The sequence below is a fragment of the Chroicocephalus ridibundus genome, chromosome 5 (genome assembly GCF_963924245.1).
Source record: "Chroicocephalus ridibundus chromosome 5, bChrRid1.1, whole genome shotgun sequence".
NCBI classification, from domain to species: Eukaryota; Metazoa; Chordata; class Aves; order Charadriiformes; family Laridae; genus Chroicocephalus; species Chroicocephalus ridibundus.
This window is the reverse complement of record NC_086288.1, coordinates 9,675,202-9,692,817: the sequence shown is the minus strand read 5'-3', so window position 1 is coordinate 9,692,817 and position 17,616 is coordinate 9,675,202. Positions and strand designations below refer to the sequence as shown.

At 49.1% G+C, this 17,616-nt stretch overlaps 1 protein-coding gene and 1 long non-coding RNA gene across 5 annotated transcripts in view; one reads left to right on the top strand and one right to left on the bottom strand.

Annotated features, from left to right (window-relative positions):
* The window catches only part of NR3C2 (nuclear receptor subfamily 3 group C member 2), a 218,531-nt gene extending 207,939 nt beyond the window's left edge, over nucleotides 1-10,592 (bottom strand). The window contains exons 1-2 of one of the 4 annotated variants that reach the window (XM_063335369.1): nucleotides 10,446-10,592; nucleotides 3,668-5,429 (exon numbers count right to left, since the gene is read on the bottom strand). In XM_063335369.1, the coding sequence (XP_063191439.1) occupies nucleotides 3,668-5,427 (1,760 nt within the window). In that variant the 5' untranslated portion in view covers nucleotides 5,428-5,429; nucleotides 10,446-10,592. Of the gene's footprint in view, nucleotides 1-3,667; nucleotides 5,430-7,857; nucleotides 7,927-8,724; nucleotides 8,871-10,445 lie in introns of those variants that run through there. The other 3 variants (XM_063335371.1, XM_063335370.1, XM_063335368.1) reach the window with 3 other exon arrangements.
* A 41-nt stretch (nucleotides 10,593-10,633) lies between these two features.
* Nucleotides 10,634-17,134, top strand: LOC134515872 (uncharacterized). Its single transcript, XR_010071135.1, has 3 exons — nucleotides 10,634-10,697; nucleotides 13,822-13,932; nucleotides 16,899-17,134. It is a non-coding gene; the product is annotated as an uncharacterized LOC134515872 (long non-coding RNA).
* The last annotated feature ends 482 nt before the right edge of the window (nucleotides 17,135-17,616 follow it).

Genomic DNA, 17,616 nt, shown 5'->3' with positions numbered 1-17,616 from the left:
AAAAGGCACATTTGCAGAAGAAGCTTTAGGTAAGAGCTAACGCAGCAGAAAGGTCATCCTCCTCAATTTTTACTGTTGTTTCAAGCAACCATGACATTTTCCTAGGCCATTTTGAAACTGCATAATTGGCACGATCATGAGGCTTGGGCTGGTCCCCTGATTCAGATGAGCAATCACCTTAAAGTGAAATCTCATCTGGATTCTTAGTGTAGGTTTCCATCAACGACATCACACATTATTTTCAAGCCCACTTTGCTATTATTTAGTTTAGAAACCATTATTTCTTAGGAATGTCATTTGGGGCGGAGGGGGTAGGGAGCAGGAATCTATACGCACAGACACTTATGATCCATCCTCTATTAAAAATTAAACATGTAGAAATCTTTTAAAAGACAAAGACATGCTCTGCATGCATATTAGCAAAAGAAAAACATTTAAAAGGGAATAAGGGAACTTGTTTTTGCTTAAGAAGCTATCACTCCCCGAACACCGTAAGTTGCAATGTTATAAAGAAAGTTACCACCAGCTGACTTAAGAAGAACTGTAATTGCGGACTTCTAATAGAAGTAACCAAAGGAGAAAAAGAGAAACATTCTAGTTGACAGTGGGTACTTGCCCCAGTCAATAAGGTAGCAAGGCATTTTAAATGCCTGAACTGTGTTCATCAGACACTATCAGCAAGTATAACTGACTCAAGAAAGGCAATATTCTAATAAAATATTTTACAGTTATGTTCTAAAGATTCATTCTCATTGTGAAAAGTCTTCTTCATTCCTGGTCACCCACTCCTTTTCACCATGTAAGCTGCAAGTTAGAGGTAGTCTAGAAAGGGTATGAAATCAAGCTTCAGAAAATAATGCTGACAAAACAAGACATATTTAATTTATATTGGCTTTAGAGAACCGTGTAGCTTACTTTTTCCCTTCACCGTAGTCCTTGCTTATGGCAATTTATGCAGAATAAGTATGCCTGAAAAAAGATGAAGACTTAGAATGCCACAAACTTTAAAATATTGTGGGCTTTGGAGGGTCAATAACATGCTGTAGAGGTTTCCAAAATGTATGACGCCTGATATGGTTAACACGTCATGAAAAAATAGCCTGGCTGGAAGTACCAAGGATGCGGTTTGGACGCAGAGTGCAGAGGTGCGATGCTGCCGCTCTGACGGCATGAAGGAAGAGAGACTTTGCAATCCCCATACCATGCTGACATGGGACTGCTGAAACCTGCCTCGGGTCTGACGTGGTTTTAAACTATACGTGTTTTATTACGACGCTCCGGAGCATGAATAAACTTGTGCGTGATTTCCTCTGTTTTAGCTGGAACATGGCGCGGAAAGGAAGAGAAAGGTAAAGATCAAGTCAAGGTTCATTAGCAAGGGGTGAGCTTTTACGTGTGTGACATCCTATGTTGAGTCTTTGTGACTTGTCTCGTCAGCAGACAAATATCTGAGCAGGCACCTACGCATTCAAATATGGACTGCTAAAATGACCTCTACGTGAATGCACCTTGAAACTTGTCAGGGCTTTGCGCAGGTCCCCAGCTGCACCTGTTAGCAGAAAGCCACTGCCAAGCAGATTAAGAGCAACATTTAGCTAAACAATGGGGCTGAGTTAAGAGATTCGAAATGGCAACACATAACCTAATCTGAACTACAAATGAGAATGCCTCAAGTGTCACAACCTTGCAGATCTCCAGAAGAGAATTCCACACATGCAGTTAATAGCTCTGAGGGCTAAAATGTTCAGCATTTCAAGCAACAGCTACGCTCACGTGCATACCTTACTGAGATACCAGCTTAGAGAACAAAGACAGAAAGCTGTACCAAGCCTGTGTCACCATCAAGCCTGATGACACAGATTATCCATTCACTGGTCTAGAGGTAAATAGATGAGAAGAGCTACCGGGCACTAACATCAGATCAGAAGACTTCTTCAAAAGCCGTATGAGAAACTGTCATTCAGAACGCAACTATTGATGACAACCGTGCTCCTACCAGCCCTTCCCTGTTTATTGTGCCTGTCCCTGCAACGGTTGACAACCTTGACTCAGCACGAGCAGCACCTACTCGTGCAAGAGCTCTCAGGGCTGTCAGGAGCTACTTGACCAAGTAACAGTGCTCAACCACAAAGGCACTAAAATACTGGGTCTTTATTTTCAGGCATCCCATCAGTCTTCTGGTGAACCTTTCTCACTGTATAAAAAATGCAATTTATGAAAATTTCATCAGGTAAAATAACTAGAAAACAGTAACTTCATCTTCCTCGATGCATGAAAGCGTGTTTAAGCCAAGCCTGGGCTGATAACAAATATCTCCACCTGCATGCAAAGTTCAGCATGAAAGTGGGATACAGCCCTTTCAAGCTGAGAAAGAGATAATGAAAAGTGCATTCTTTAGACACCATATTTGAAATAGCCAAAGAAAAAGTGAAGTATGGCTTGCAAAATGATAAGGAGATTGCAGAGGTATTGGACAAGTCTGAGAATAAAATGGAATTATTTTTTTTTTTCCTAGCAGGTAGATAGGTTGTTTTCCCTCCTCAAAAGCACCATTATTTTAGGTGTCACGCTTTTCACTGCAAGACTGTTTTTTTGAGAAAAACGTATCATCATACAAGTATGGAAAAAGTTACGCATCCTCTTCACCCCACTCCAAGAAGAGCAGTTTCATTCACTGAGGGCAGTTGAGTATCTCGTGACGAGAAAAAAAGACTTTAGAAAGGTAAATGCAAACTCTGCTACTGGCTATTTCGCTGAGCTTTGGCACGAAGCTTTGGTGAGCCTGTTTGACGCATAAAGACGCTATGTAACTATTCTAACTCAGCCATGCTGTCAGATGCGCTTATTAACTCGTACTATTGACTATGAGACTAGATAGTTTATGGAAGTAAGTGTCCTTTATGGGATACGGGAACACCTGTTTGCTGAAGAAGTACATGCTTCCCCGAATGAGCCAAGAAACACAAATTCAGACACTCGCACATTTCTCTTCCACCAAAAGTGAAGAGATCAGTTTATCCATTTATCCCTTTCAAATGCGTCAAGTTTTAACAGCCCTCCTCCTTCTGGAGGCATTTTTTCTATATATACAAACCAAATGTTCCTACAGTTAAAATACAGAAATAATATGTTGCCACAGGCTTGTAAGGTTTAGTTTTTAAACTTAACCAGTTAAAGTCCAGTGCAAACTTATAACCATGCATCTTTACAAAAATGGATTTCCGACACTACTGTTTTCTTATCCTCATCTCAACATTTCATCTGAGGTACAACACATTCAAGCACCAGCTAAGAAAGAATAACCATTACAGGACACATGAGAGCAATTTTACTAAGCTCTCATTATGGGAAAAACAACATTTATAGTAGTAAGAGCTCATAAACATACTAAAGCTACACTTTCAAATCTAATAACAATAGAATATAATATGTTCTTTTTAAATATTAAAGCCAGCACTTTGTTTTTATTAAAGGCAGAGTAAAACACAGCAAGAAACCATCAAATCTAACGATAAGACCTGAAATGCAAACAAAGAATTACGCACCAGCTTGAGAAATACCACCCCGGACCCCATTTTTATTCACGCCTTGTTTGTTCAATGCAGGGGAAGAAGAAAAATAAGAAAAAAAAAATAAGAAAAATAAAAGTAGTAATTTTCCTGCTCACCTGGACACGTTTTCTGGAATGTACTCTAGGACTGGATACCCATCGCTTCTTCTGGATGCCAACTCCGAATGTGACTTCCAGGTCTCCACTAGCGTGCTGACGGGAGGGAACGAGCTCAAGTGCTGAAACGCCTGTTCTCGAGCAACTGGCCGCGACAAAGATATCGTGCCTTGGGCACCGATCCTGTAGTGAAACGACTGTCCACCCGAATTTACCCCCACAATGGCAGAGGATGGTATACTGTTTTCTTGGTAATAGCTGCCATCGTCAGGCTCCTGCTTAATTCCCGCAGGTAGGCCTGGATTTGGAAAACCGCTACCTTCACAACTTCCATCAAACGAAGAAACAGGTGGTCCTAAAATCCCAGAAAGAGAGTAATAGTCTTTGTCATCCATAAAAGAAAAATACGAGCCATCTGTAAATGGGAAAGGATTTACTGTTTGATTCCCTTTAAAAGAGGCACCAGAACAAGGATGCTTGGCCGACTCTTGCTTTACTGGTACTGAAAAGGGGGAATCGGAGTTTATTTTGCTGCTGTCGCCAATGCAGGCGCTGCCGAACGAACCGTCTGGCTCGGGTTTTATGAACTGAACAAGGTTCATCTGACTGTTGTTGGAGATGGCATTCTCCATTTCCTCCATCTTAGGAAACGTGAGTTCTTGAGCACCCTTGTCTTTTGTTTCTGGACTGGGAACGGTATCTTGGCTTCTGCTAGGTCCTGCCGGCGTGCCGGAAGCTGGGAATCCTAGGGAGTTGTTTACGGGGCTACAGATGGACGATCCCACAGTGCTAACCGCTGGACTAGAACGGGTGGATCTATTATTGGCATTGGAAGGGCTGGCAATGGAGCTCCTCGAGTTCAGGTTCGCAGGACTGGACACAGAAGACCGCATAGTGATATTATTGGGACTCGAGACGGGAGATTTCACGCTGCAATGGCTGGGAGGACTAGAAATCGGTGATTTCATGCTACTTATAGGGCTAGAAAGCGGAGACCCGACGTTGCTAACGTGCGCGGGACTGTGCAACATAGACCCCCGGTTTTCAACATTCGGCGAGCGCGACAAAGGGGTTCCCTGCCCGATGGGGCTGTGCACGGCAAAGTTCCCAAAGTTAGCAGTAGTTGAGGACACAGAGTTAACTCCAGCAGGACTACACACCGAGGAAGCCATGTTCTGGGGGCTGCAGCCCGAAGGGCTTTTCTCTTGACACATGATGGGGCTTTTGACAATAGCGTGCATGGCACCACCGTTCACAGCGCTCCCAGAGTCCGACATCAAAGACCTCAAGGGCCTGCTGGCGCTGTGGAGGGGAGAAGAGCAATGGCCGTTCTCCTTGTAGAGCTTCACCAGCTGCTCCACGTTCTGGTAGATCTTTCCTGGGCTCCCCTGGTTCTGCTGATCGTAGGGGTAATCGGCGTCTCGTATCGAATCCATATATAAACCCATGGATTCGGCCACCGTTGCCGACAGCTCCTTCGACTCCGTTTCAGTTTTGATGTCGGAGGGCAGAAGACCAGGCTGACCGCTGTCTTGCTGCAGGCAGGAGAGTAGCTCAGGCTTTTCTTTGTTGTTTCCTTGAGCACTGCTGTTGGCGAAAGTGCCGGCAGCGCAGCTTACGTTCACAATCTCCATATAGTTACTGTCATCAGCCTGCTCTCCAGCACCTATAGAAGAATACTCCACAGACTGAGAAACTTGACCCCACCGTCTCTCCATATCTAAGCCTTCTGGGTAGCTGTGGTATCCTTTTGTCTCCATAACTAGCAAAGACACACACAAAAAATCAAAATTAATAAATGACAGGACAGTGCGACTTCCTACGGAAATTTCCTAATTTCCTAAGGAAACAAGGCGTATCCGCTCACTCTGTCTATCCTCCTCTCTGTCTGCCTGCCAGTCCCGTTTCCCTGCCCCATCCATCATCTCTCAACCATTTGTCCAATTTCAATCAAACCGAGGGAAAAGGTCTCACGGATATGACAGCCCTACGGGTTCTGAGGGAAAACTGCTCAGCAGTTAGAAAAGACCCAAATTATTGCTCCCCACCCTGCCCTGAAAGGAATGGCTTGGCAAGGTCAGCACAACAACCGCGCACCCTCGCCGGCCGCAGCCCTGTGGCTGGTGCCAGCAGCTCCCTGGGATGCCCCTCATCCAGGGACCTGCGGGGGAAAAAAGGGAAGGGGGCGGCAAGGAAGGAGGGGAAGGAACCAGAGAGGTCCTGAAAGGAGGACACGTTGGTGGTAGGCAGGACATAAAACCCTGCGGAAATTGCTCATCACAGCTCTGCTCCTCCAAAGAAGAAAGCTCTGCTCCTCCAAAGACCTTCCCTGGCCATCCTACAGGGACAGCAAAGCAAGGGAGGCTGGTGTGCTAAGAAGGTTTCTCTTCATCACCCAGCGTAACACGGGATGCTTTAGAAGGAAGTAGCAGTTCCAACTTGCCCCTTCACCGCTACACAAACTGCTTGTGCAGCCACCTGAGGAGACACAAAGGATGGGCTGAGCAGGGAGAGAAGTCGTGCAAAAGTTGAATGGGAAACATTTCTGCCACAAAGGATGGGAATCAGGTTAGGCAGGGATGCATGGCTATTAAATGGATCCGTAATTCTGCAAACCTTCATGGCAGCAAGCAAGAGGAATACATAAAGAAAAGTAAACCTTGTTCTAAAATAGACCCTAAAAACCCCCTCCCATACTGCATGCCACTCTCTCAAGGCAGGGAGCAAAGTGCATGACCTAGCCTCCATTATTCTGAAAATCATACATAAGCAACAACATTTTTTTAAAAGAAATTGGCTTGTAGTATCATTAGAAACTCATGTGCCAATAGTTTCAATATCAATACCATGCAAATATCTTTTTCCTTTCAGAATGTATTAGTTTCCCGATATTTAATTTAGCGTTTAATTGCTTTACTTAACAACTACTTAAAAAGCGCTATTTTAAGCAAAATTATAAGCACAAAACAAACCAAAAAAACTTAAAATGAGTGACTCAAATACTTCTTTGCCCTTACTTAGAACTATGGCCCTATGCCTACATTCCCCTCAAGTACAAATTTTATTAGAACATCATCACGTGTGTCAAATCACATTCCTATAGTCTAAAATTTTCAGACAGAAGTGCCTACTTTCACATAAAGTCACTCCCAGATAATCACCTACCCCTGAACTGGAGTGCTGAGCAAGCCTAATTCCTAGAGGAATCAATTGCAGCTGTGAGTGACCAGCATTTCTGAAAACCAGGAAACTTAGTTAAGACTTAAAATTAGGTTGTAAGTGAATTTTAACCCTCAGAACCACCAGCAGAACCGCTGCATACCAGGAAATCTCAGTTACAGGCCTAACATTACATTGGTGCACAAGCTTTGTAGCGACCTCTCCCACAGCAGTAAATTTCAAGCTTCATACACAATCAATAGGCGAGCATACTTTAAAACTTCAGCAAAAAAAAAAATAATCTGGGTCACACAAAGGGGAAAAAAAAAAAAGAAAAAGGAAAATGCCCTGGTCCTGCACTTCAAGAGAGAGAGGCACTGTCTGGTAAATATATCCGAGAGGATCAAAAGGCAGCAGAGAGATTATTAGTGGCCTGATACAAGTTTGGTTTAAAATGACAGATACAAATTAGTAAGAATGCAGCAGCAAAAGAGATTTTGGGGGAGTGCTGGTTTCTGTCACCTCCGAGCACCTCGGTGGATACCAGAACCGAATAACCACCTCGCGGGTTGCTGATAGCGTAAGGGTTTGGTTTTGTTCTTCTCAGCAGAACTTACTACGACTTGACTAGCGTGTTTATCCACGGTACCTGCACTTCACCTCCTGCACAGACATGCCTTTTTACTAACTTTCACTAAGTGAATTTGACTGTGGGCTACAAACATCCACGGATCACAACAGAAACTGAGTCGCGTTACGTATCAGAACCCAGACCATCTACATCTGATATTTTGCAGAAGGAAGCTTATATTACGAGCACAGCAGTTTCTCCAGACACACACACCCTTCTCCCTCCACACCCCCCCCCCCCCAAGAAGTACTCGGACACTGCGAGTTATGTATTTCACCCCCAAATATATCAACAAACACAGCCCTCTGCAGCACGAGCCTCTGACCAATCAGGCATGAAACCAGTTTCGCAGCAACAGCCATTTAAAAAAAAAAAAATAAAAATAAAAATCAAATGGTACCTGGTATCCCTGCAACCAAAAGGTCACCTAGATACGGAAAAATCTGAAGTAAATCCAGTTTCATAAAAACTAAACCGGTGACTCAGGCGACGACCCGCTTCTTATTTCTCGGGGCTTGTAAACGAAATTTTCTCTCAAGTTTCGCTGCCTGCCAGCCGCTTCGCTGACATAAAACTGCCCAGGGGACCCCAGCTGCGTCGTCAAAGGTGGGCTGGGCTGTTCCCCTGCCCCCCCCCCCCCCCCCCCCGCCTCCCCGCGCTTTACTCCAGGGCAGCACGGGCAGGTGGGCTACCGGCGCTGCCCCCGGGCACCGCCACCCGCGGACCCCCAGCGGCGGGGACGGCGGGGGGGGGGGTGGGGGGGAGGGCTGGGGGGGCCGGTCCCTCCGTCCCCGCACACACACGCGTGTTGTCAGCCGCGCAGGCAGCGCGCACGCCGACCGCCCCTACCTGCCCTACGCGGCGCGGAGCATCACCGCCGCTCCCGGGCAGAAAGCACCGCTTCGCACCGCGAACCGCCCCCCCCCCGCCCCCCGCGTCCGCCTTTCCCGCAGGTACAATCGGGACTGTCACGCGTGGGGGAACCCAGCGGTGCCCGGGAGCTCCCTCCCTCTCTCGCAGGCGTCCGCGGGGGTCGAACCGAGGGGGGTGGGGGGCGGGTCCTGACAGCCCAAACCCGCTTTCGGCCGCCTCCCGGACGCCCAAGCGGGGCAGAAACGCGCTTTTTTCCGCGCAAACGCCGTTCCCCCCACACCCCCCCCCCCCCCCCCGCCACGGCGGAGAGGGTCCGGGTTTTCACCGTGACACCACCCCCACCCGCCCCACGGAAGGCACGGCGCCACCCCACCCTCCCTCAGCCCCGCCTCACCTCCCGGCGCGGGTGGCGGAGAGAAGCGGCGACCCCGGCCCCCGCCGTACCTGTTGCGGCGGGCCGCGTCCCCGAGCCCCCGCCGGCGCGGAGGGCGGCGCGGAGCTGCGGGGCGGGCGGCGCTCGGCCCCGGCCCCGTCCCCGTCCGCCCCCCCCGACTCCTCCGCCCGCCCTCCCTGCCGAGGCGCGCCGCGCCGCCCGGTGACACGGAGCGGCACCCGGGAGGGGACGGGAAAAGGTGCCAAGTCCTTTTAAAAACATGTCACGTGCCCCGATAAAGTTCAAGTTTACGTCCCGCCCGCCGCCCGCCCTCATTGGCGGGCGGGCTGCGGCGCGCCGCGCGGCGGGGGCCAAGCCGCCGCCCCATTGGCTGGGGCGTGCCGTCAGTCACCCGCCGGGCGACATGACTGATACAAAGTTGCTGCGACACAGGCTGGAAAACACATCTCCTTAAAGCCGCAGGGGCCGCCGCGGCCGCGCAGCCCCCGCCGGGCACCCGGGGGACCCCCCCCGCCTCCTGCCGCCCCGCCCGGGGGCGGCCGCGGGGACGGGTGGCGGGGGGTCGGGTCCGGGGCTCCCCGCGGGCAGGTGAGGTGCGCGGGGCGCGGCCGCCCCCGCCCGGTGCCCGCGTCGCGCCGGCGGCAGGGCCGGGCATCGCCGCTCCGCCGGCCCGGGATTTCCGCCTTTCAAGCGGCGCATGAATACGCACGGTACCGATGCAGCGGTGATTTAATCGCAAAATAGGGAGGAAAAATAAAAAGGAGAAAAAAAAATACGTAAAAAGAGAGCGGAGCGGCGGCGGAGCGCGGGAGGGTTCAAGGACTCGTCCTCCGCTCTCCGCCGGGCTGGCTCCGCTCCGCGGCATCCGCGCATCCCGCTGGGCTCCCCCCCGCCCGCTGCCTCCCCCCACCCAGGGGCAACCGGGACGGACCCCGGCTCCCGGGGGCTGCCACCCTCCCCGGTGTCCCCCCCACCCTCCCAGCGCCCGCGTCCCGGCTGCAGGAATATACCCTTTTCCCAGGGAAGCAAAAAGAGACGCCGAGCAAACTTTTGAGGCGATGCGCTCCCAACTCCCTCCGTCAATAACGCCCCCAGCCCCCGGCGAGCGGCCGGCAGCCGCTGACGCACGGCCCCGACCCGACACCCCCCCCCGCCGCGGTGTCCCCCGGCGGGGACAGCTTGCGGGGTGACAGAGGCCCCCCCGGGAAGGGGGGCTGAGCCCGTCGGGGGGCGGCATCGCGCTCGGGCACCGCGCACCTTGGCCCGAAATCGCACCCCCCCCCCCCCCCGCCCCGGTCCCTGCGCGCCCGCCCGGACCCGCGTGTGCGGCGGGGAGCGGCGTTTGTCTTCCCACAGTCGCGGGGGAAAAGCGCGACCGGCCCCACGATTTGGGGTGTCACGTGCCCCCTCGCATGTTCATATTCTGCCCAAATATCGACCCGCGCTCGCCGCCCCGCCGGGGCACGGGCCGAGGCGGCGGCGGCGGCGGCGGCGGCTCCCAGCGCCCGGCGGCGCGACCCGCCGAGCGGCCGCCGCTTCCCCGGGCGCTGCCGAGCAATGGTCGTGTCCTTCCCGCGAAGTTTTCACTGATGGGGACGGGACTGGCCGTGACCTGGATACGCCGGCTGGTGTGGCGGACACCCCGCCGCCCGGCACCCCCCCCGCCCCCCGCTCCCCGCGCCGCTCCGCGCCCCGCGCAAAGGGTCCGCGCTTGCACTCACCTCCCCTACGACATGGTGGCGCGGCGGGAGGAGGCACGGCCCCCGGCTACTGACAGCGAACCATCCGAGAGCCCGCACCGCCACCGTAGGAAAAAAAAAAAAAAAAAAAAAAAAGAAAAAAAAAAAAGAAGTACGCGGAGGAAACGCCGGGAGCTGGGCCGGGCGGCGGGGTGGAGGGGAGGGGGCTGCGGCGGGGCGGCGGCGGGCGGCTGGTGGCGGCCGGGCGGACAGCTCCCACCATGGACGCCTGAGGTGGGTGGGTGTTCCCGCGGGTCACACCCTCGCCCGCCGGCGGAGGGGAGCAGGGGGTGGATCCAGCACCGGCTAGGAGAAGCGGGGGGGGAAGGATTTTGGGGAAGGGGAGGGAGAAAGAAGGGGAGGGAGGGAGAGAGACACCCTCCCCCCCCCCCGCAAAAAAAAAAAAGGAAAAAATTAAAAAAAAACCCAACCCGAAAAAAAAAAAAAAAAGCTCAAACTTATGTCATTCCAGGTAAAACTCCCATCTGCGCCACCAAGGAAGAGGAGGGAGGAGAGTGGCGAGGGTGTAAACTTTTTCCGCCCTCCCCGGTGCCCGCCCGGCCCCTCGCAGCGCCCGGCGGCCGCACCGCCCCCGCCGCCCCCTCCCGCCCCGGCGGCTCCCGGCGGCGGCGCGGCGCCGCGGGGTTTCTCACGCACGGAGCCCGCCGCCGCCGCCGCCGCGGTTCCTGGTTCGCGGAGCCGCCGGGAGGAAGGGAAGGAGGGCGGGCGGGCGGGCGGCGGGGAGGCAGGGCGGGCGGCGGGGGAGGAGTGTCTCCCCGCGCCCTTCCCCAGGCGGAGCGTCTCTCCCGGCGGCGGCGGCGGCGGAGCGGCGGAGCGCCCCCCCCCCCGCCCCGCCACCTCCCCTCCGACCGCCCCGCTCGGCCCCCGGGCGGGCTGCGGGGCGGCCCTGGATGGGGTTTTGGGAGGAGGCTGCGCACACACCCCCCGCGTTGGGCCTGCGCCTATCCTTAGCCCCCCTCCCCGCGGGGGGAGCCGGGCCCCTCTCCGCCCGCCCCCCCGGCCCGCACTCGCCCTCCCGGGGTGACGCCGGGGAGGGGGCGCGGACCCCCGGCGCTGGCGGGGCTGCGGTGGAGCAAACCCAGCCTGACATTTAAAAAAAGAAAAGAAAAACCCCCAAACCGGCGCTAACATCGATGCTGGTTTTAAATTAATATTTCACTTGTGGCTAAGGTCTGTTAAAACTGATCATTTTTAAGTTCAGGGCATTAAATGTCTCTTCATTTCAACGTCTTGAGGAAAAATAATAGCCGCTGGAGGGAGGGGAAAAAGTTGGCCCGATTTGAATACCCTCCGTGAAGTCTTTAAACGTGTAAAAGGACTGCTCGCAGAGGGGGAATTTCACCTGTGCCGAAGCCCCTGTGGCATCGGGGCCTTGGAAAAGGCTAATATTTTATCAGCTGTTGTTTGCATCTGTCAAAGTTTGTGGGTAACTTGATAAATGTTAAACAGGGAAGCATAAAGTGCTGGTAAGGCCAGACTTGGAGATAACGGTGCATTCAGTGTCTTAATTTCACAATTAGTTTGCTGTATTATTGGAAGCAAATCATATTTCACTGTGCCTACACCAGTGCTCTATTTTTAGCCCTAATGTAGCTAAAAAGGAGGAACCTACTGAGATGTATTATAACATCGAATGTGAACAATTCTGTTCTCTCTCTTTTTACTCATTTCATGTCATACATCTGGTGTGGAATACAGCTAATTTATTAATCGAGCAGAGCTACCGCGGATGGGTCGGAGGCTGCAATTCCAAGGCAGAGGAAAGGAAAGTTCCTTGCAACTCTGCAAGTAACCCGACAAATCACAGTTATGCAAAAAAGGACCCAAGCACGTTGGCTGGTCTAGCAATAACTGCCCTATCGAGCACAACTATTTTCTGTTAATTTATAGTGACGGTGTATTTGGCTGATTGGTTGCGCTTCTTTTGTCTTACTCTTCCTGCTATTCTTTTTTTTTTTTTTTTTTTTTTTCTTTCCAGGGCAAAGGTGTAAATGAAAAAGGCATCTGAAATGCCTGGAGGTAGCCACAGTCTTTGTGTTGCATCATCATCTGGTTTTGGGGGGGTTTTTTGTTTGTTTTTTTTTTTTTGTTTAAGAACAAAAAGGAGAAAGAAAATAAAATTAAGGGAATATATCTATCTTCTGTCTTCACACCAAATGTTTGATTTCCCCCTCCTCTCCCCATTGCGTTACGTACAGAGATGGCTGCTGGAAGAATAAAGCACCCTTCCCAGTACATGCAAGATGCTCACAGATTTTCCACAAATGCAGTAGAAACCTCGTTTGTTTTCTGCTTGTGGTTCACAGGAGCACTTAGCTTTTTAGTGGTTGACACTATATCTATTTTTAGCAGCATTTTAACAGCTGTCACTAACAACTAAGATCTCGTCTTGAACGGGGAAGGGAGATTATTTAAAAAATCAAACTACATAATTGTCAGATTATAAAGCGCGATTCGGATCTTCATCTGTAAAGAGAAAAGGCTATCTTTTCTCATCATGCCAATTCCGAGAAATAAAAGGACCTGCAGTGGGCTTGATAAAACAACGAATGGGCTTTGCGAGGTTTGGAAATAATGCTACTCGAAGGCATACAAATGTATATATAGCGCATTTCAAATTCCGTTAAAAGTGGTCCCGTTGCTGCCTTCTGCAGCTGTGCCACGATGGGGGGAAACCACAAAGAGTCAAGTCGTAGTTTTCCAAGTAGGTCAAGAGGAGCAGCGCGGACACCTCCGATGAGCAATTCTCTTCCCTCGCATTAGATTTTATAAGAGGTTAACTCATGTCAGACACGTGACACTGAAAGCAGCAGACAGACAAGTGTAAGCCACTCGGTAGCAGATGTCGTCCCTGTTCCTAAAGATAGTGGTAAATTTCCCATGGATAATGCATTACAAAACAAGATAGTGCTGAAACCCGGCAAGTGTCGATTTTTGCCTCCTGCCATGCTTGGTAAAGCAAGCGAAGTGGTATTAGGGGTTGCAGGAGCGGCGATGTAGTGTAAAAGCAGCCTACTGTACTGTCTTACTTAGAGGTCATGTGCCCTATTTTGAGAACTGAACCAAAGCGGATGAAGTTTTGAGTCGGTTCCAACTAAGGCAGCTGGGCATTTCCCACTTCTCTCCAGCTCCAGCCCAGGAAAGCAGGCGATCACATGGTCACATTTATTATTCCTTTACCCGGTGTTATTAACCGTAGATTTAATTTTTATGCCGTTTGGCTAATGTGCTTTTGATTATTCGAGACGTAGAGCCGATCGGGAGGAGCTGCATTTCAGAAAGACGCTGGGAAAACCTTGGGGATGACAGATGAAGGTTTCCTTTCCCTGTCCAACAGGTGCGAGTCTTCCGAGACCGGAGTCCACAGTCTCACCAGTTAATTGTGTTAAAGCTAATTTCCTGAGCCATGCTGAATGTCTTTAGAATTCTTTAGAGGCCCTGAGAAAACGTAAGTAAGCGTGTTTTCTATATGGTATGCTTATGTTCTCTGAGATACCAATATTTTCTCTATTCAGTCTAACTTTGAACAATTTTAATTTTCTAATTATAGATAAATCTTTCAGCTGAGCAACAGAACATGTTCCCTTTTAACCTGGATTCTTTCACTTCTGCCTTTTTTTTTTTCTTCTTTTTTTAATGCTCCTTAATGGCCCATGTTATAACTGTGGTTGAACCACATCTAAGTATAGCACAATTGCATTTCTAATGCATATTGGCATTAGCAACCACTTGCTTGCCTAAAGGGCCAAGACGTGCATTTGACAGCACAGATTTGCAATACATTTAAAATTACAGTTTTTATTCACGATTAGCGCCGATAGTTTCACCTGGTTCAAAATGAAAACGTCTCACAAAGAATTACTTGTCGTAAGCAATAGGTCTCGTTGACAATGGTAAGGCGAACAAAGTGCAAGGAATAACACATAGGCAGTACTTAGTATTTTTGGTAGCTTTAATATTGCCGTATCTATTTACCTTGTCAACTTGTCTCCTGTTTACTACTCGCACTATTACTTGTAAGAAAATGTAACTTGTAAAAAACGGAACATTAAAAAAATTATCATCGCCACAGAACGCAGCCATCTCGGTATTAATGAATTCCAGACAATAAAAGGCAGTGGCAGCTAATTGTATCTTAATATTTATCTACTACCTACTGGCGTTTTTACAGTATCAAATGGTAACTCATACCGTAATCTGATTAAAATTTTGTAGTAACCATAATAGTACTGCACCTATGCCAAAAATCCAGACATAGTGTTTAAGAGCAGTAAAAATAAGAGAGCGAAGAACACCCTCCAGCACTTAACATATCAAATGCAAATTGGAGGAAATTATTTAATCACTCTATAGGCTAGTTAATTCTGATGATTATTCACAGTTCTAGTAGCAATACTTACTGTGGAACAAGTTAGTACCAAAATTGTCATGACACCAAGGTCGTAAGTAGAATCTGAAACTTGCTGTGCAGAGGCAATTACCTTCCTGACTGAATGAAGGTGCAGCTTCAAAGCTCCTACAGCAAAAGGAGAATTCTTATGTAATTTTCCAGATTCTTCCATAATCCTGAAATTACCCGCTCTCAGATATTGTGCAATGAGAGACAGTTTGGCATTAACCTGCATGATCACATTCATCTTGAGACATGAAAGACCTTTGTTTTCTAAATTTTTAAAAATCTTTGTTTCCTGGCAAAGAGAGATTTCGGATGGGCTCTCCCCAAAACGCGCTGTGAAGAAGAGACTGAAGAGACCGATGCCATGAAGCTGAGTTAAGAGACTGCTCAGGAAAAGTGTTAATTTAAGACGTGCCAAGACAGAAAAGGAAAAAAAAAAATCTATTGATTTTGGTGGAAGTTGCACTGCTTTCTTAAATAGATGTAGTCTGTCGAATTTTTTCATATATTAAATACTCGCTTCCTATGTAGGCTACGGTCCAGCTCAAGTGGCTCATTCAATGGGCCACCTGGGCCCAAACCGGGCAGTCGATCTTGCATTACACACGGGCATGTGTCAATTTACACAGGTTTGGTTAAGAAAGGAGTATATATGCCATGAGGAACCGTAAGTCGGTGTTCTGAGAAAGCGTCCTGGCTTTGAAGATGAAGGTCACACCAGAATTTGTCTGGCCTAGACTAAATATCTTGTAATAAAAGGTCACGCATTCCAAAATTTTCCCATCGTGCTCGGCAATACTTGGCTCACAAGCCAGGAGTGACAGAAATTTTGACGCGTTGGATGGGTTTGTCCCTACTGGCCCCAAACATATGCAAATAAAGAGGGTGATTCCCAGGTGAGAGAAGATAACTCACCAACCCAGTTGCCTGGATATGGTTTGTTCTCTTTTGGTGTGAGCGTAAGCGAGAGTCGCTCAGCTTTGTTTCCGAAAACGATGCTGTCAGTGTATCAGTGCTTGTACAATCCCGGCGCCTGCAGCGTCCAGGCACCACGCAGACATATTTCTTCCGAGCTCTGGAAAGAAGAGAAGCATTATCACTGTTTTTTAGGCAGGGAGTGGAGGAACAAAGGGATTGCAGGATTTATCTCGGGTCCCCTAAGAAGGCTGTGACAAAGCTCGGTACTTCCCAAATCCCAGCCCACTACCTTTCATCACAGGACCAGATTTCCTTTTCAGCCGCCGCCTTCCCAAGATTGCTGCGTGAGCGTGAATGATGTTTAGTTAAAACACATTTGGTTGTTGTCTGGGGAAGGAAAACGCACCGTGGTCTGTTCAAATGTATTCATTATTGAAATTAATTTAGAAAACCCATATTGTCCAGGCTTTTTACCGTACGGATTAGCAGCAGCCGCTAAAGATTGACGTTACCTTGCCTGCTCGAGCCTGGTCAGAAGAGTCACATTCCATGAATGTGCAAGAATTTCTGGCATGAATTCTTGTACATGCACATTTACATTTTGGCTTCTGTGCGTGCTGTTCGTGTGCTCACCACTTTGAACTCTGATTTTCGTGAGTAATTCCAACAACAAAATTCATTCCTTCATATATACATGGAAAGCAAGCACAAAAGAGGCAGGAACGTGGCCAAATGGAAGTAATTTCAAATGTTTTTTCTTTATTTATTTTGCATTCCATTCTCAGCTCTGGCTAGACAGTCACAGAGTAGAAATTATGTACACCTCTCAAGATTTCTAAAGGAAGACCAGCCAGGACTCCAAGGAGATCTTGTTTGTTTAAGAGTCAGAGTTGGTCCAGGGCAGGAATGGTAGAGGGTTTAGTGAACACAAATTTCTCCCAACGTAGTTCAGTTATGTCCTCTATGCGTGACTTACAATTGAAAAAAATGAGCCTATCGGAAATCTTTTGTGTTCAACACCTGCGCAGGAGACACGGCTACTCCGAAATGTAAGCTGAGGTGCTGATCTTTTCAGTCTGGTTCCTTTGGTTCTGTTCTAGGGAAAAGGCACCTGTCGCCGCGATGCTAGTCCTGCAGATGAGCTTCACTTTTAAAGTCCTGAACATTACTCTTTCCACAAAAGGAATGCATAAGGATAATGAAAGGCAGCACAGGATTGTTTAAGGAACTTGAGACGCTGAGCTGGATTTGCAGTATTTTATCTACTTTTATCTAATTGTAACAATTGCTATTGTAACACGCTTCACACTGTCAGGAGAGAAAGAATTAGACCTTCTTTTACTGGGAATCATAAACAAGTGAATAAATAAACTGGGCAGTACACCCCGCATGTGTGTTTTTATTTCAGAGCTTGTACTGAAGGGTGTCTAGTTCTAAGCAGGTGCTTCCTTGTAAACCCGTTGCGGAGAGCAAATGAGTCCCAGGGACTGTCGCTCCTTGTTGATCATCAGTGGGTGTAGATGCAGTAGATGTAAAGGTCTATGACTCACCGAGCTTGATAAGGTGAAACCAGAAGAGAGCAGATAATTGCACCATTATAAAAAGAATTATCACAGTTTGATTACGGGAAAAAAAATATCTAATGATGCCGTGACTCTCGGGAACTTAAATAGGGGATGAGACCAAAAGTGAGGAGTTTATGTCAAGGAATGGCAAAGCGTCCCCTTTAATTGATCCATTTTAATCAAACGTGCCAAAAAGGTGATTTCTAGGACTGAAGGTATAATGGGTCAAAACAGCGTAAAGTACTTCCCCATG